Source organism: Schistocerca nitens, chromosome 12 (assembly GCF_023898315.1).
Source record: "Schistocerca nitens isolate TAMUIC-IGC-003100 chromosome 12, iqSchNite1.1, whole genome shotgun sequence".
NCBI lineage: Eukaryota > Metazoa > Arthropoda > Insecta > Orthoptera > Acrididae > Schistocerca > Schistocerca nitens.
This window is the reverse complement of record NC_064625.1, coordinates 128,463,580-128,483,717: the sequence shown is the minus strand read 5'-3', so window position 1 is coordinate 128,483,717 and position 20,138 is coordinate 128,463,580. Positions and strand designations below refer to the sequence as shown.

The following is a 20,138-nucleotide window of genomic DNA, read 5'->3' as shown; positions in this document are numbered from 1 at the left end:
TATATATTTTCACTTCCAAATAAATATCTATGTTCTGAAATGTTTCTTCTCAACATTTTACCATGTGAAACTGATCAAGAATATACAATATGAACGAACTTGCAGAATGCTGGAGTAGCTTGGGTCAGCAACTTCTGTTAGTCAGTAGAATGTAAAACCAGTCCACTGCTGCAAATTTTTACTTTTATTAACTAGATGACTAGTTTGGACCAAGATCCATTTTCAAATCATCGTAACATAGTCGAAAATGGTATTTCAGAAGATGTCAAAAATGTGCAATGAACATTTACAGTGTTCGAAAATGGCATTTTGGAAGATGTCACAAATGTTCATTGCAGATTTCTGACATCTTCGGAAATATTTTCGACTAGGTTATGATGATTTGAAAATGGGTCTTTGCTCGAATCAGTAATCTAGTGAATAGAAAGTAAAAATTTGCAATACGATATTGCACTGCCTGTGTTATTCTATTGACGATGCACTGAGGCGACCACAACTGTTACAAAACACGTTAGACGAATTTGCAATTGTGAATAATGACTACCATCAGCTGTAGAATGGAATGATGACAATGAAAATTTGTGCCAGACTGGAACTTGAATACAGATTTCCTGCTCATCACAAGCGGTCACCTTACCATTTGGCTATCCATGCACGACTCACAACCAGACCCAAACTTCCATATGTCGTCAAACATACGTCTCCGATCTGTACTCGCACATCTATTGTGTGTATTCCCGTACAGATCAGACGTTGTGTTTGAAAGTAGGATGCCCGGCATCGGCAGATAAATACGATATTGCATGCCTGTGTTATTCTGATGACAATGCACTGTGGTGATCACAGCCATTACGAAACACATCAGATGAATTTGCAATTGCAAAGTTTGGGTCTGTCCGTGAGTCGTGCACAGACCGCCAAATGGTAAGGCGACTGTTTGCGATAAGTGGAAAATCCGGGTTCCAAGTCCCTGTCCAGCACAAATTTTCATTGTAGTCATACCATTCTACAGCTGATGGTAGTCATTATATGCAGTTGTGAACTCATCTGAAAAATTTGCACATTTGGACTGGTTTTTCATCCTACTTATACAAAATGGCCATTATAATCTGCCATTAATAAACTTAATCGTCATCAGTTCCTCAGTTCCAATACTATACTCTGACTTTCTGTATCATGAATGGTACCTCATAACCTCACTTTCACCGTTCAGTGCTGGGCTAATTGAATTGACCTGACATGACAGACAGTGTGTGTACACCCTGACGTGCCGGATCTGTTATTTGACAGCTGGTGCAAAGAAGTGATTTTTAGCGACCTAATCATCATGGACGTTTTTGGTGACTCCATGGCAAAGGAGTGAAGCAAGCAGAGGAAACACGCAGATCTGCCATCAACAAAAAAGGTGGAAACCATACTGTCATTAACAGAGGTGATCTCTAGAGTTTCATAGAACTGAAACAGACCTTGCTCGTTAGGGACAAACCATCACCAGAGCACAGCAGCAATTCATGTTGAATTTACAGGAGGCTGTCAAGATCAAGCATCATAGACAGCTCTCTGAGGGGCTACTTCTGGTCCACTATGACACTCCAGCTCATTCTGCACGGCACACTGTCACAGCAAATGTTTTCACACTCCCCTATTCTTCTGTCATGGCAGCCAATAACTTCTTCCTGTTCCACTGGCTGAGCAGAGCATTGCATTGCACGCAGTTTTCTCAGTAATAAAAAGTCGATTTTCAAGGTGGAAAATTTCCAGATCTGCCAAAATGTAGACTTCTGTTACAGAGGTGTCCACCGAGTCAACCGTAATCAAGAAAAATGTGTTGCATTGAAGGGTGAACATGTAGAGAAAGACTAAATCATCGCCAAGCATCAAGATCAAGGCTTGATTTCTTTTTCTTCAACTTGGCCTACAACCACAAGTGAGACTTGCAATAAGGAAGTTGGGCCATAAACAATAAGCATGCGCCTGCCCTGTGGGATTCAATGCAGACCACACATAAAAAAGACAAGCCTGGCACATCATATGGGACAAACAACAACAACAACAACAACAACAACATGAATTGGACTCACGGTTAAACAATTCTTAATAGTCGCCGGCCGGTGTGGCCGAGCGGTTCTAGGTGCTACAGTCTGGAACCGCGCGACCGCTATGGTCGCAGGTTCGAATCCTGCCTCGGGCATGGATGTGTGTGATGTCCTTAGGTTAGTTAGGTTTAAGTAGTTCTAAGTTCTAGAGGCTGATGACCTCAGATGTTGAGTCCCATAGTGCTCAGAGCCATTTGAACCATTTGTTTTGGAAAAATAATTGACGACTTCAACTTTCAGTTTGTAGTCTCTTACTTCAATTACATGAACTCCTTTGTTGCATTCACTCGTGTTCGTTATAATTTCCTAAAATAATTAAACAACCCACATACCTGTAATGCCTATAAAAAGATTATCTAATATTGATGACACTAGTCATGAGTGCATTGTTATTGTGGACAGTGATTCAATAGATCCCACCAATAATAACAGTGATGGCAGTGGGCTGCACGAAAATGTCCAAAATACTAATCATCAAAAATGACACCAGTAATGAAGACTGTATTGATCCTCATAGTTGAAGCATTGCACTTGGAAAGAAGAAAATAGCAAGACAAAAATCTCTGAATATACACAGGCTTCTGGCATAGAAGTGCCAATTGGAGGACAGTCAGGTTGAAGTACAAGAGTGTCTGACTTTTTTAGATAATGTTTGACAATGTTTTGATAATGTTTTCACAGAAACAAATCGGTACACAGAACAAACAATGATCAATGAAAATACAAGAAAGAAAATAAGACATGTATCCCTGGCAATTGTAGTGTACATAAAATATACTTTGCATTATACATAATAACAGCTCAAGTACAAAAGAACAAAAATTCAGATTTACTAGTATAAAAGATCCATCGTAGAAACACCAACATTCAAGAACATTATGTCACTGAAAAGATTTTTGCAAATTACTAGTTTTTTTTTTTTTTTACATTTTTCAAATAAGAATATGACTTACATATAGGATAAATTATGCAAAGTCATGCCTGTGCTAAACTATTTTAATGAAAAATTCAAAGAAGTACATGTAATGGGAGAAAACATTGCAATTGATGAATCACTATGAAATTTAAGAAACGCAGGTCTCAAAAAATTTAGTCCTTTGAAGAGGGCGAGATTCGAAATAAAATTTTTTAAACTGTGCGATTCATCATCAGCCTATTCCTATAATTGTAAAATATATTCACGAAATGATAAAGCAGAACTTGAGTACAATGAACCTGAAACCATTGTGATTTCAATACCAGATAAAAGGCACACTTTTTATTTGGATTGTTGGTATTCTTTGATGAAACTGTTTGTAACTTTAGCTGAAAATGGAACAAATGTTGTTGGTCCAATAGTTGTAATAGGAAATAGATGCCAGGAGATTCTGTTAAAGTAAAATTAAAAAAGTTGTAATTCATAATGAGAAGCTGCATTGGCACATTACTGTTACAGTGAAAGTATAAACAGGGTGGTACAAAAATGTAGAAATGACTGAACAAAACGAAAGTCAACAAAACCCTACTTTTGCACTAAAATGTACTATTGATTACAACATGGGAATAATTGTTGCTAGCTGCGAAGATCAGAGAATAGCAGGTTGAGTATTATGAGGCAATACTTGAAAGGACACTGAAATATCTTTTTTTAAACATCTGATATTGTACTTTATGATTAATATACTCTTTACAACAAAAACAATATGAAAAAGAAACAGAATTACTTAAAATAGCAGAAGCATTAATACCAAATGTGCCATCACAAATTTATAAAACATGAAGATCATTAGCAATATTATGAAAAGGAAAGTTGCTACTCACCATATAGTGGAGATGCTGAGTCGCAGAGAGGCACAACAAAAAGACTCTCACAAATAAAGCTTTTGGCCAGTAATGCCTTCATCAAAAATAGATGACAAGTGCGTGCGCGTGCGATCGTGTGCTCACCCCCCCTCCCCACACACATGACTGCAGTCTCAGGCAACTGAAGCCACACCGGTTGCCTGGCATTGCAGTCGTGTGTGTGATCTGCATTTGTGTGAGTGTGTGATTGTGTGTCATCTATTTTTGATGAAGGTCTTACTGACCGAAAGCTTTAATTGTCACAGTCTTTCTGTTGTGTCTCTCTGCGACTCAACATCTCTGCTATAAGGTGAATAGCAACTTTACTTTTCATAATATTGTTACTTTCTGAAACATATACACCACTGGAAATAATCCAACAGCCTGCAAAGTATGTACAAAAAATAAGAAATGGAATGAAACAATGTGGGAATGTAAACACTTTCAAGTTCCATTACATGTACCTCATTGTTTCAAAAAATATCACAATCTGAAAATTACTAATTGGCTATGAGTGTACTCAAAACATAATTATATAATTAATTTGAATAGATGTTACTGATACCTTATCCACATGCAAATAATAAATTATGTTTGTTCATTGATGAATTGATTATACTTATTTCCCAGATACCTTAAATTATTGGTTGCGCCCAAATGATTTTTATTATTTCACAATAAGTGGTGCAAAAATACACAATTAATACATCACATATTTTGAACAAGTTTGAGAATATGGCTAAACAGCTCAATGGTTTAATGTGCTTGCTTCTGGGGCCTTAACAATTGGGAGATAGTGGGCAGTCCAAATCAGTCAAATATTTGTGCACACTTTCTAAGTTGTTAACAAAAGAACAATAACAATAGGATAGAAACCACGCATTTGGAGATGTTGTTGATCTTATATTGCAAGTTCTGTACAGGAAGGGATTTTTCAAAATCCTAAGGGGTGAAACAGGGGATGAAAGATTTTTTTGAAAAATCAACGTCTATGTATTTACTCTGCAAACCATGGTGAGTTGCGTGGCAGAGGGCACGTCTCATTATACAAGTTATTAGGGTTTCTTCCCACTCCTTTCACATATGGAGTGCAGGAAGAATAATTGTTTGAATGCCTCTGTGCATGCAGTAATTATTCTAATCTTATCAACACAATTCCTACGTGAGCGATACATACGCGGTTGTCATATATCAAAGCGTAATCATTTAAAGCCATTTCTTGCAACTTTATTAAGAGACTTCTTCAGGATAGTTTATGTCTATCTTCAAGAGTCTTCCAGTTCAGTTCTTTCAGTATCTCTGTGACACTCTCCAAAGGAATTAAACAAACCACTAGCCATTCCTGCTGCCCTTCTCTGTGCAGGTTCAATATCTGCTGTTAGTCCTATCACGTACGTGCCCCACACACTTGACCAAAATTTTAGGACGGGTAACACAAGTGATTCGTAAGCAATCTCCTTTTTAGACTGATTGCACTTCCCCAATTTTCTACCAATAAACTGATGTCCACCGCCTGCTTTACCCACGACTGAACCTATGTCATCATTCCACTTCATATCCCTACAAAGTGTTAAATCCAGGATGGACTGTAACAATATTGTGAAAAGGAAAGTTGCTACTCACCATATAGCAGAGATGGTGAGTCGCAGACAGGCACAACAAAAATGCTGTCATAAATATAGCTTTCAGCCAGTACGGCCTTCGTCAAAATTAGACAACAAACACACATGTACACACAAACACAATTCTCTCTCTCTCTCTCTCTCTCTCACACACACACACACACACACACACACACACACACACACACACACACACGACTGCAGTCTCATGCCACACTACGAGCAGCAATACCAGGGCATGATGGGAATGGTGGTTGGGTGGGGGGTAAAGAGGAGGCTGGGGTGGGGAGAGGGAGGGATGGAGGGATAGTAGGCTAGGGGTGCTGGTCAGTGACATCCTGTGGGCAGGCGTGCAGGGACAAGGTGGAAAGAGGGTAGGGCTGCTATGTGCACTCAGGAGGTTAGACGGAGGGCAGCGGAGAGGTGGGGAGGGGGAGGGAATAGCAGAAAAAGAGAGAAGTAAAAAGACTGGGTGGAATGGAGGATCACCTAATTCTGATGAAGGCCTTACTGGCCGAAAGCTGTATTTGCGACAGTATTTTTGTTGTGCCTATCTGCGACTCAGCATCTCTGCTATATGGTGAGTAGCAACTTTCCTTTTCACAATATTGTTACACCCAGGTATATGTATGAGTTGCCCGATTCCAACAGTGATTCACTGACAGGGATTACATCGGGCCCTGGAGTTTTGTTCAAATTTAATGGTTTCAGCTGTTTCTCAAAGCCACAGACACTAATACTTATTTCATTCATCTTTTCAGTGGTACAAGGATTAAATTGCGGCAATTCTCCTGGGTTTTCCTTTGTAGAGGAACATTTGAAAATGGAGTTAAGCATTTCAGATTTTGCTTTGCTACCCGCCATTCACTAACTCTGGTACCACTAACAGCCTTTATTGTTGTTGTGGTCTTCAGTCCTGAGACTGGTTTGATGCAGCTCTCCATACTACTTTATCCTGTGCAAGCTTCTTCATCTCCCAGTACCTACTGCAACCCACATCCTTCTGAATCTGCTTAGTGTATTCATCTCTTTGTCTTCCTCTATGATTTTTACCCTCCACGCTGCCCTCCAATAATAAATTGGTGATCCCTTGTTGCCTCAGAACATGCCCTACTAACCGATCCCTTCTCCTAGTCAAGTTGTGCCACAAACTTCTCTTCTCCCCAATCCTATTCAATACCTCCTCATTAGTTATATGATCTACCCATCTAATCTTCAGCATTCTTCTGTAGCACCACATTTCAAAAGCTTCTATTCTCTTCTTGTCCAAACTAGTTATCGTCCATGTTTCACTTCCGTACATGGCTACACTCCATACAAATACTTTCAGAAACAACTTCCTGACACTTACATGGCTAAAATTACTTTTGGGTTCTGTGAATGATCATCTCACAACCTTCCACCACAGTAGTCATTGAGTTAGTAATCTTTGTTTCTCTAGACGTTTCTTTACAGTGACTGTATACCATGGAGGTTCCCTCCCATTATGGACTGTTGTACTGGGTACATATTGATGCAGTGCACAGTCAACTATTCTCTTAAACTTGAGCTACAGTTCCACTACATACTCTTGCCCTGTGCTGAAAGTTTCAAGTTCCCCATCAAGATATGAACCACTGATTTTTTATCTAGGTTACTGAACATATACATCTTTCTGCTTGTTTTAGGTGTCCTTTGTACTTTGGGAATCACTGCTGCCACAACCACATCATGGTCACTGATACCAGTTTTGATGTGGACATCCTCAAAGAGGTCAGGTCTATTTGTTGCCATCAGATCCAATATACTTCTGTAGTGAATGGGCTTACAAACTATCTGTTCTAGGTAGTTTCTAGAGAAATAATGTTTCACAGGATGTCTTATCGCACATACCACTGACAAAACTAATTTTCACAGCTGATTGTTGAATGATTTAAGTTTCCACTGATGGTTACAGTATGATTGGGGAAATTATATACACGTAAACTGAAGATTTCTCTAAAATTTTTGGTTATATCAGGAGATGGGTCTGGTGGGCGATGAAAGGATCAAATTATTTTACGCCCACCCCTGATAATATGTCTTGGCCAAACAATATGTCGCTATTAAGGAAAATTTGAAGCTAGACCAATGAAAATTAGTATTTGGTTTACCGGTCGGATATAATGAAATGTGTGTTTCACCATTTTTGGAAATTTAATCCCTATGGGACCGAAACAGTGGGTGAAGTTCTTTTTAAAATAAATCTAAAGCACTTTTAAGATGACAACTATGAAAATTGGGATTTGGTTTTTCAGCTAGTGAGAGGAAAAAAAAAAAAGATATGGTTCAGTGTTTATTTTTTATAACATGTCATTATGAATGCATTATTAAAGCTAAACTGAAGAAAATGTTTATCTGGAAAATATTTATCCGAGACGGCCAAGCACGCTCATAGTACACTAGCATATCAAAGATATATATCATAGCAACTGGCAGCAAATGAATGTTTATATATATATAATCAAAGATGGGAGCACAGCTCCCCCTATTCCCATGGTTCCCCCCTCTGAGATGTCAGTGTCTGTTGGTGAATCATTGGTATTTAGATGACTTGGGATGGGTCATTTGCCATGACCCAATAAGTTTCTTTATTGCTGTCATGTAATATTTATTATTATTTTTTTATTTTATCAAGGAAAATCACATTGTTTAGAAATCACATAGAAATTAAAAAATATGTTTTTCAGCGTATTTGGATATTCAATCCCTGAAGGAAGTGAAATAGAAGAGGAAAAGTTTTATGAAATTATTTCATTATGAAAGCATTTTCACAACTAAACCCATAAAAATTTGTATTTTGCCTCTAAATTAGAAGTAAAAATACACATGTTTCATTCTTTTTGAAAAGTCAAATAGTGGATTAAAACTGTTAGAAAATATTTTGTTATATTAAAAAATTTTAAAGCTAAATTATGGAAATTAGTATTACACTTCTCAGTTAGATATAAAGAAATACATGTTAGAGTATGAAAGTCGCTGTGCCACTATCGCCACAAGAAGACAAAAGACGTGATAAACAAAAACCTCTGACTCCAGCTGCCAGAATCTCTTCTTGGCAGAAGTACATTCAAAAAATACCACGCTTCTGTGGTCTTAATTAGCCTGAAAAGTTTAGAAACTGCTGCAGTTTTTGAATACCATAAAAATTCAATTCAGAAAAACAAAATAATCTGTGCGGTCCATAAAGACTATGGAACAAAGCAGTGGTCACTACGCTAGTGAACAGTAAAGGAACAAAATATTTCCAGTCTTGCCAGGAATATGGAGTGCAAACTCATGTGCACACATTTCAATGCAAATTAACACGCCTGAAAGCTTTCTACACACTGAACTCAGGATCAATCTACTCACCGAGCCATCTATTATGAAATTAGAGGCCAGCTTGGCAACCTTGCCTCTTGCCTCCATCAGTTTCTTGAGAAACAACTTCCCTCGATGCAGCATAATTGCCTTACACTCGGCAAATGTCTGTAATTTATAACATTTGCTCATTAGTGACAGATTCTCTGAAATGGATCCTTTTAAACATGCAGTACATAGAACAGGCATATAAAACAAACCTAGTACACTTGTAAATTCATAAGTATGGTGAAAAGCCACTAAATTATTTTACTTTTTGAAAAATTCTGGCAAAAAATGCTTCCTACTAGAACTTCTTACCGTACCATTAGGGTACAGAGAGTGGGAATAACTGCTTGAATGGCTCTGTGACCCAGAAATTGGTCAACTCTTGTCTTCACAATCCCTACAGCAGCAATATTTTTAGATTCCTCACTTGACACTACTTCATGAAATTTTGTAAGTAGGCTTTCTAGAATTGTTGGCATCCATCTTTAAGTGGCTGCCAGTGCTTACATTGTAGGATTTCCATAAATCTTTTCCACGAGTCAAAAAAACAGGTGACTTTTCTTACATAACTCAATATCCCCTGTAGTCCTACTTGGTATGCAGATTCCAGCAATACGGGTATCCTTGGTTGCAGGACACCACCTGACCTGTGATGCAGTTGTGCTGTACCATGATGCATTGTCTGATGTTATCGAGCTGTGGTGTGCTTGTTTTGGAGAGGATGTGAAATGTTGTTGCCGAGAATATGGTACATGAAGAAGTGGCGTGCTCTAACTATTTAATTTTGTGGTGGTGATGTATTTGTGAGGTATGTTATTGTGTCATTTAGTGTGCTCCAGTCATCATGATGTGGAATGTATGAAATTACGTGGTATCACAATGTAATGTGCAGAATGTTGTCATATAAAACAAAATATGTCATAGAATTTAAACCATACTCTTAGATGTCTGTGTAACCACTGATTAAGTGGATCAATGTTTTTAATTAAATCATGGGAGATGGTAGATTGATCAATGCTTATTAATAATAGTAACATGCTCAATATATTAATTAGCATTGATCCACCTACCTTCTTCCATGATTTAATTAAAAATCATTGATTCACTTACAATGCTTATTGAAAATACTTTTGCATGGGTTCTGCCATCTTGTCCTATCAGACTCATCATTCGTCATGTTCACCTCCAAACACTCACCGTGCAAACAGTTAGCAAATGCAACACGGGGGAGAGGGAGGGGGCAAGCCACCGACACTATAACTGCACTTTTGAGTTGAGTGAACTGGAGATTGGGAAACCGTGACATTATGGTGTGTTTTGTAGGGTTTTGCCGGTTTTATATATAAATAGAAAGAAACATTTCACATGGGAAAAATATATTGAAAACAAAGATTCCATGACATACCAAACGGGAAAGCGCTGGTAGATAGACACAATAAAAAAACACACAAACACACACACAAAATTCAAGCTTTCGCAACCAACGGCTGCTTCATCAGGAAAGAGGGAAGGAGAGGGAAAGACGAAAGGATGTGGGTTTTAAGGGAGAGGGTAAGGAGTCATTCCAATCCTGGGAGCGGAAAGACTTACCTTGGGGGGAAAAAGGGACAGGTATACACTCGCACGCACACACACACACACACATATCCATCCGCACATATACAGACACAAGCAGAATATCTTGCCCTCTCCCTCCCTCCCACCCCGACGAAGCGACCCTGGGTTGCTAAAGCTCGAAATCTGTGTGTGTGTGTGTGTTTGTGTTTGTTATTGTCTCCATCAACGCACCAACGCCCCAGTCTGGCAAGCTACAGAATCTAAAAACAAAGCTGATGTAACCTACCACATGAAAGCGTTGGCACACCGATGGAGACAATAACAAACACAAACACACGCACAAAATTCACAAACCCAATCATCTCGGCCGCCCCACTGTAGCTGGTTACCAAGCCCCCACAGAACGTATCTCTGTCTACGTAGATCAACACCTTCAACCCATTACATGCAGTCTCCCATCCTTCATCAAAGACACCAACCACTTCCTCGAACGCCTGGAATCCTTACCCAATCTGTTACCCCCGGAAACCATCATTGTAACCATTGATGCCACTTCCTTATACACAAATATTCCGCACGTCCAGGGCCTCGCTGCGATGGAGCACTTCCTTTCACGCCAATCACCTGCCACCCTACCTAAAACCTCTTTCCGGACTGGAGCAGATTCGTTTGCCACGAAGACCTAGGCTGTTGGGAAGGGACCGTTTGATGTGGAATGGGTGGCAGCTGTCGTAATGGAGGTACTGTTGCTTGTTGGTGGGTTTGATGTGGACGGACGTGTGAAGCTGGCCATTGGACAGGTGGAGGTCAACATCAAGGAAAGTGGCATGGGATCTGGGGTAGGACCAGGTGAATCTGATGGAACCAAAGGAGTTGAGGTTGGAGAGGAAATTCTGGAGTTCTTCTTCACTGTGAGTCCAGATCATGAAGATGTCATCAATAAATCTGTACCAAACTTTGGGTTGGCAGGCCTGGGTAACCAAGAAGGCTTCCTCTAAGCGACCCATGAATAGGTTGGCGTACGAAACGAATCTGCTCCAGTCCGGAATCCCTGAAGCGTTACACCAACAACCTGACAACAGCTTTCGCATCCCGCAACTACCCTCCTGACCTGGTACAGAAGCAAATAACCAGAGCCACTTCCTCACCCTCTCAAACCAAGAACCTCCCACAGAAGAACCACAAAAGTGCCCCGCTTGTGACAGGATACTTTCCGGGACTGGATCAGATTCTGAATGTGGCTCTCCAACAGGGATACGACTTCCTCAAATCCTGCCCTGAAATGAGATCCATCCTTCATGAAATCCTCCCCACTCCACCAAGAGTGTCTTTCCGCCGTCCACCTAACCTTCGTAACCTCTTAGTTCATCCCTATGAAATCCCCAAACCACCTTCCCTACCCTCTGGCTCCTGCCCTTGTAACCGCCCCCGGTGTAAAACCTGTCCCATGCACCCTCCCACCACCACCTACTCCAGTCCTGTAACCCGGAGGGTGTACACGATCAAAGGCAGAGCCACGTGTGAAAGCACCCACGTGATCTACCAACTGACCTGCCTACACTGTGATGCATTCTATGTGGGAATGAACAGCAACAAACTGTCCATTCGCATGAATGGACACAGGCAGACAGTGTTTGTTGGTAATGAGGATCACCCTGTGGCTAAACATGCCTTGGTGCACGGCCAGCACATCTTGGCACAGTGTTACACCGTCCGGGTTATCTGGATAGTTTCCACCAACACCAACCTATCCGAACTCCGGAGATGGGAACTTGCTCTTCAATATATCCTCTCTTCCCGTTACCCACCAGGCCTCAATCTCCGCTAATTTCAAGTTGCCGCCACTCATACCTCACCTGTCATTCAACATCATCTTTGCCTGTTCACTTCCGCCTCGACTGACATCTCTGCCCAAACTTTAAATATGTCTGCTTGTGTCTGTATATGTGTGGATGGATATGTGTGTGTGTGCGAGTGTATACCTGTCCTTTTTTCCCCCTAAGGTAAGTCTTTCCGCTCCCGGGATTGGAATGACTCCTTACCCTCTCCCTTAAAACCCACATCCTTTCGTCTTTCCCTCTCCTTCCCTCTTTCCTGATGAGGCAACAGTTTGTTGCGAAAGCTTGAATTTTGTGTGTATGTTTGTGTTCGTTTGTGTGTCTGTCGACCTGCGAGGACTTTCATTTGGTAAGTCACATCATCTTTGTTTTTAGATATATTTTTCCTACGTGGAATGTTTCCCTCTACTATAACCATATATATATATATATATATATATATATATATATATATATATATATATATATATATATAAAGATGATGAGACTTACCAAACAAAAGCGCTGGCAGGTCGATAGACACACAAACAAACACAAATATACACACAAAATTCTAGCTTTCGCAACCAACGGTTGCTTCGTCAGGAAAGAGGGAAGGAGAGGGAAAGATGAAAGGATGTGGGTTTTAAGGGAGAGGGTAAGGAGTCATTCCAATCCTGGGAGCAGAAAGACTTACCTTAGGGGGAAAAAAGGACAGGTATACACTCGCACACACACACATATCCATCCACACATACAGACACAAGCAGACATATTTAAAGACAAAGAGTTTGGGCAGAGATGTCAGTCGAGGTGGAAGAGTAGAGGCAAAGAAGTTGTTGAGAGACAGGTGAGGTATGAGTGGCGGCAACTTGAAATTAGCGGAGATTGAGGCCTGGCGGATAACGAGAAGAGAGGATATACTGAAGGGCAAGCTTGAATTTTGTGTGTATGTTTGTGTGTCTATCGACGTGCCAGCGCTTTCGTTTGGTAAGTCACATCTTTGTTTATATATATATATATATATATATATATATATATATAAAAAAACAAAGATGATGTAACGTACCAAACAAAAGCGCTGGCATGTTGATAGACACACAAACAAACACAAACATACACACAAAATTCAAGTTTTCGCAACAACGGGTGCTTCATCAGGAAAGAGGGAAGGAGACAGAAAGGCGAAGGGATGTGGGTTTTGAGGGAGAGGGTAAGGAGTCATTCCAATCCCGGGAGCAGAAAGACTTACCTTAGGGGGGAAAAAGGACAGGTATACACTCGCGCGCGCACACACACACACACACACACACACACACACACACACACACACACACACACACACACACATATCCATCCGCCTTTCGTCTTTCCCTCTTCCCGATGAAGCAACTGTTGGTTGCGAAAGCTTGAATTTTGTGTGTATGTTTATCAACATGCCAGCAATATATATATATATATATATATAACAGAGGGAAACATTCCACGTGGAAATGTCTGTATGTGTGGATGGATATGTGTGTGTGTGTGCGAGTGTATACCTGTCCTTTTTTCCCCCTAAGGTAAGTCTTTCCGCTCCCGGGATTGGAATGACTCCTTACCCTCTCCCTTAAAACCCACATCCTTTCGTCTTTCCCTCTCCTTCCCTCTTTCCTGATGAGGCAACAGTTTGTTGCGAAAGCTTGAATTTTGTGTGTATATTTGTGTTTGTTTGTGTGTCTATCGACCTGCCAGCGCTTTTGTTTGGTATATATATATATATATATATATATATATATATATATATATTTGCAGAGTGCTGCATTTTGAATGGTGGTGGTGTTTTTATTATCGAATTTTTAGTTTTTCCCTGCCCAAAACTCCCTTTTTCCTGTTGTCGTCCAGCTAATCTCATTGAGTTTAGTCAGTGTATTGGTTTGTGTAGTATTTGGATTTTTGTGTGGGTTCTGACATGTTTTGTTTGCCATACTGGATACACAGAACTAGGAATTCTTGGCATGGTGATGTCACTGGTCAAAGCAGACATGTGCTAACCCAGTCTCCAGTAATTCCAGCAACATCCTAGAGTGAGTTCCAGAACTGTTATACACAGATTGCATTTTCCCAGTATCATACAATTTCCCACAGGTTGCCACCTGCTTTACTGTTGATTGAACCTCCAGCAACCAATCTTTGCACCACTTTGAAATCTTATCAAGATGTGACTGGGTATTTGTGAAACTTATTTTCATAGGTCCTTATGATGACTATATGCTTAACATAGACACATCTGGACTTTTCAGTCTTTTGGAGAAATAAATTTTGTCTAAATCTGCATATTACTCCAATATGGAGGCGGTCATTAATTTTAAAATTTTGAATAGAAATTACTCCAAAATACATAACAACACTCAACCTAAAGTAACAAGGGTACGAAGAACTTTAACACAAAAGGAAAGATACCAAAGATTTATTGCTGACAATTGGTGACGTGGAATAAGTAACTTAAGATGAACTGTTCAATGTAAGAAGTAGGTAGCTGAACAAAGAATTCAATCTAACTGCAAAAACAATGACATACAAAGTATAAAGAAAAAATGTTACATTCCAAACCTTGGCCATTGAGAACCTTGCAGTTGAGTGCTACCTCGCAAATGTATAAAAACTGAGGAAACAAGGCAGAATTTTGTTTCCAATAAGCAATATTGGTCGAGGTGCCAAAGTAAGGGAGACTTATTAAGATCATCATAAAAAAGGCTTCTTCAGTAAATAAGCTTATGTAAAAAGGTGAAATGGGCTAAAAGTAAATTATTTAGAAAGTTGTGTAGATGATGTACACTAGTATCCTGACAAGAAACACACACAACAAACTTTGCATAACACAAAGACCAAAATGAAAACGGAGCATAAAGAACATTTATAGTACAGCTACATGAAACTAAACAACATTAAAAATAAAGTGGATGAGAATCTTACTAGAACAGGGAATAGGTTGAATGAAAATAAGTAGCAAGTCAAGTACAGATTTAGAAATAGCTGCTAATCAAATTTTCACCAACATTTATAAATAGTTTAAAGCTAATTCACTATCATTAAACTTTGAGACGACCTACTATATGTAGTTCAGAACATGTAAGAGATTTCCTTCCAGCATACGTAAATTTCTGGGCTTACAACTTGATAATAAATTCAGTTGGGAAGGGCATACCACATAATTGCTTAAGCGCCTAAACAAGTCTGTATTTGCAGTGAGAATGATGTAAGATGTAGGAGATATAAACATAAAAAACTTGCATACTTTCATTCAATTATATCATGTGGGATCACATTCAGGGCAACTCATCAAACCGAGCAAGCAAAAGTTTTTAGGGTGCAAAAGCATGCGACAAGAATTATTTGTGGTGTAAATTCAAGAATACCATGTAGGAACCCGTTCGAGGAACTTTGTATTCTAACCACTGCTTCTCACTATATTCACTCCTTAATGAAATTTGTTGCAAGTAATACATCTCTATTTCCAACCAACAGCTCAATACATAGTATCAATACTAGGAATAAGAACAATCTGCATAAAGACCTAAAATCACTTATCTTGGTCCAAAAGGAGTTCCAATATTCAGGAACACACATTTTCAATAAATTGCCAGCAACCATTAAAAACAGATTAAACAGAGTTTGGAAGACTTTTTGATAGGCAACTCCATCTACTCTATAGAGGAATATCTTAACAGAAATTGTTAAGCCAGCTTAAGTAAAAATGTCTGTTAGATTTCAGTTTTGACAGCACTTGGTCACAACAGTCAAGATTAGGTATTATGTGTATGATAAATTTATTAATAGTGCATAACAGTGTTTCATTCTGACAGCGTGTTAAATCCACAAATTAATGTTCCAGTTCACTGCACTGTAGGTGGCTATTTCGACAATCTCCTGACAAAAGATCAGGGTAGTACGTATTATATTTAAATGTATTATTTTTCATGTTATACTTTCTGACATGTTCCACACCCACGAGTATCATCTCATTTTTTGGCGCTATGGAGCGAAAACTAAATCTAATCTAATATGAACTTACATTAAACTATTTAGGATTAGTCCATTACTAGGTCAACTAGGTATTACAAATGAAAAGGAAGAGAAATTTTGATAGATAACATATGTTACATACATCTATTAGTTTAAGTTCGAATTTAGGAAGGAAGAGAGTGAGGCAACAGACAAAAATGGAATGAGATTGCCAAATGACTCTAAAGTCCCTGGCGTAAAAGGAATCATTGTCAGGCAGGATTCATTTGCAACATACCTCTGTATCAAGCTTGGCGAGGGTAATGAAACGCAGAAACAGCTCGCATCCAGATCTGACAGCTGCACCTGGATGATCTGTTTTTCGCATTGCATCTCCGGCTGCGCGAAGGTTTGAATCCAACTCTTGTACTGTCTCTGCTGGAAAATGTATACAAAAGTGTTGCGTTAACGATACTTTACTCACGACGTTCAAACCACCACAAGGAGTTAGTATTTCTTTTCCGTCAAAACGAAACTTACATTTGTCTCGCTCCAGAACGGTAAGTAAGGTCCTTATTGCGGCAATTCCGGCTGAAACATCTTCTTCTTCCTCCAATATTCCGATAAAATAATCTTGTATCTCTGGAAACCCACGTTTTTTAAATAAATTTAATCATGCACAAAGTTACGGACCACAGTTGGCATATAACCATTCTATGTAGGATACATTCATCAGCATTTCGCAAGCTAGAATGTATATGTCAAAAGCTAAGGAGCATACCCACCGAAAATAAATAACGATATTTAGAATTTTCTTTTCTTTGTGGTTCTAATTTAGTCCAGCTTCCAATATTTACTTACCCTTCTTATCCATCGCTTACTGGTTTCAAACGAGGGTTATTTCTTACTTGCTTCTTCGTAAATATGTTTTACACAGCACACACACAAAACCACAACAGTATGTTTACGTTCAGAGTCCACATGACAATCACAGTATCCACAGTACACACATGACGAGGTTATGATTGTTGGTAACACTGTTGGGTTACTGATTATATCGAAAGCTAAACTGTTTGACTTTCAACTTGGCTGAAAATATATACTTTAAGATTTCAAACTATTTTTTCCTTGCTTTGAATATTATCGTAATTTGTGACTCGTTCAAGGGGCTGTTTTACCCCTAATTGTTCGCATACTAAACTGATTAAAAGAGGTCTTTGTAGAGATTTCGATATCGTTTGTCGAACAGTTGTTGGCAATACGATATGTCGCGCAAGATTTGAAAGTGTTCGCCGAAAGACGTTTTCTATTCCGGATACTCTCTTACTTGTGTTGTTAATGTTAATAATAATAATAATCCATACCCAATACAACAAATATACAAAAGAAAACAGGAGAAAAAATTGAAAAATACATCCAACTAACTGAGGAAGTCAAGGACATGACAAAGTTGACATTATACCAATTATACTATCAACTACAGGAGTCATACCACACAATATCCACCAGTACTAGATTAGATTAGATTAGATTAGATTAATACTAGTTCCATGGATCATGAATACGATATTTCGTAATGATGTGGAACGAGTCGAATTTTCCAATACATGACATAATTAGGTTAATTTAACAACATACTTAAGTTAATATAACAACTTTATTTTATTGTGTTTTTTTGTTTTTCTTTATTTTTTATTTTTATTTTTAATTTTTTAAATATTTTTTTGTTTTTTTCTTAATTTATATCTAAAAATTCCTCTATGGAGTAGAAGGAGTTGTCATTCAGAAATTCTTTTAATTTCTTCTTAAATACTTGTTGGTTATCTGTCAGACTTTTGATACTATTTGGTAAGTGACCAAAGACTTTAGTGCCAGTATAATTCACCCCTTTCTGTGCCAAAGTTAGATTTAATCTTGAATAGTGAAGATCATCCTTTCTCCTAGTATTGTAGTTATGCACACTGCTATTACTTTTGAATTGGGTTTGGTTGTTAATAACAAATTCCATAAGCGAGTATATATACTGAGAAGCTACTGTGAATATCCCTAGATCCTTAAATAAATGTCTGCAGGATGATCTTGGGTGGACTCCAGCTATTATTCTGATTACACGCTTTTGTGCAATAAATACTTTATTCCTCAGTGATGAATTACCCCAAAATATGATGCCATATGAAAGCAATGAGTGAAAATAGGCGTAGTAAGCTAATTTACTAAGATGTTTATCACCAAAATTTGCAATGACCCTTATTGCATAAGTAGCTGAACTCAAACATTTCAGCAGATCATCAATGTGTTTCTTCCAATTTAATCTCTCATCAATGGACAGACCTAAAAATTTGCAATATTCTACCTTAGCTATATGCTTCTGATTAAGGTCTATATTTATTAATGGTGTCATACCATTCACTGTACGGAACTGTATGTACTGTGTCTTATCAAAATTCAGTGAGAGTCCATTTACAAGGAACCACTTAGTAATTTTCTGAAAGACAGTATTGACAATTTCATCAGTTAATTCTTGTTTGTCAGGTGTGATTACTATACTTGTATCATCAGCAAAGAGAACTAACTTTGCCTCTTCATGAATACAGAATGGCAAGTCATTAATATATAATAAGAACAACAAAGGACCCAAGACTGACCCTTGTGGAACCCCATTCTTGATAGTTCCCCAGTTTGAGGAATGTGCTGATCTTTGCATGTTACGAGAACTACTTATTTCTACTTTCTGCACTCTTCCAGTTAGGTACGAATTAAACCATTTGTGCACTGCCCCACTCATGCCACAATACTTGAGCTTGTCTAGCAGAATTTCATGATTTACACAATCAAAAGCCTTTGAGAGATCACAAAAAATCCCAGTGGGTGGTGTTCGGTTATTCAGATCATTCAAAATTTGACTGGTGAAAGCATATATGGCATTTTCTGTTGAAAAACCTTTCTGGAAACCAAACTGACATTTTGTTAGTACTTCATTTTTACAGATATGTGAAGCTACTCTTGAATACATTACTTTCTCAAAAATTTTGGATAAAGCTGTTAGAAGGGAGATTGGACGGTAATTGTTGACATCAGATCTATCCCCCTTTTTATGCAAAGGTATAACAATAGCATATTTCAGCCTATCAGGGAAAATGCCCTGTTCCAGAGAGCTATTACACAGGTGGCTGAGAATCTTACTTATCTGTTGAGAACAAGCTTTTAGTATTTTGCTGGAAATGCCATCAATTCCATGTGAGTTTTTGCTTTTAAGCAAGTTTATTATTTTCCTAATTTCAGAGGCAGAAGTGGGTGAGATTTCAATTGTATCAAATTGCATAGGTATGGCCTCTTCCATTAACAGCCTAGCATCTTCTAATGAACACCTGGATCCTACTATATCCACAACATTTAGAAAATGATTATTAAAAATATTTTCCACTTCTGACTTTTTGTTCGTAAAGTTTTCGTTCAATTTGATGGTAATACTGTCTTCCTCTGCTCTTGGTTGACCTGTTTCTCTTTTAATAATATTCCAAATTGTTTTAATTTTATTATCAGAGTTGCTGATTTCAGACATGATACACATACTCCTGGATTTTTTAATAACTTTTCTTAATATAACACAGTAGTTTTTATAATTTTTGATAGTTTCTGGGTCACTACTCTTTCTTGCTGTCAGATACATTTCCCTTTTCCGGTTACAAAATATTTTTATACCCTTAGTAAGCCATGGCTTGTTACAAGGTTTCTTACGAGTATATTTAACTATTTTCTTGGGGAAGCAGTTTTCAAATGCATTTACAAAAATGTCATGAAATAAATTATATTTTAAATTGGCATCAGGTTCACGGTACACCTCATCCCAGTCTAACTGCTGTAGGCTTTCC

At 38.4% G+C, this 20,138-nt stretch overlaps 1 protein-coding gene across 1 annotated transcript in view; it reads right to left on the bottom strand.

Annotated features, from left to right (window-relative positions):
• Nucleotides 1–17,289, bottom strand: part of LOC126215371 (translation initiation factor eIF-2B subunit alpha) — a 66,545-nt gene extending 49,256 nt beyond the window's left edge. The window contains exons 1-4 of the mRNA XM_049942066.1: nucleotides 17,128–17,289; nucleotides 16,807–16,908; nucleotides 16,565–16,704; nucleotides 8,912–9,028 (exon numbers count right to left, since the gene is read on the bottom strand). Of these exons, the coding sequence (XP_049798023.1) occupies nucleotides 8,912–9,028; nucleotides 16,565–16,704; nucleotides 16,807–16,908; nucleotides 17,128–17,140 (372 nt within the window). The 5' untranslated portion in view covers nucleotides 17,141–17,289. The remainder of the gene's footprint in view (nucleotides 1–8,911; nucleotides 9,029–16,564; nucleotides 16,705–16,806; nucleotides 16,909–17,127) is intronic.
• Between the last annotated feature and the right edge of the window lie 2,849 nt (nucleotides 17,290–20,138).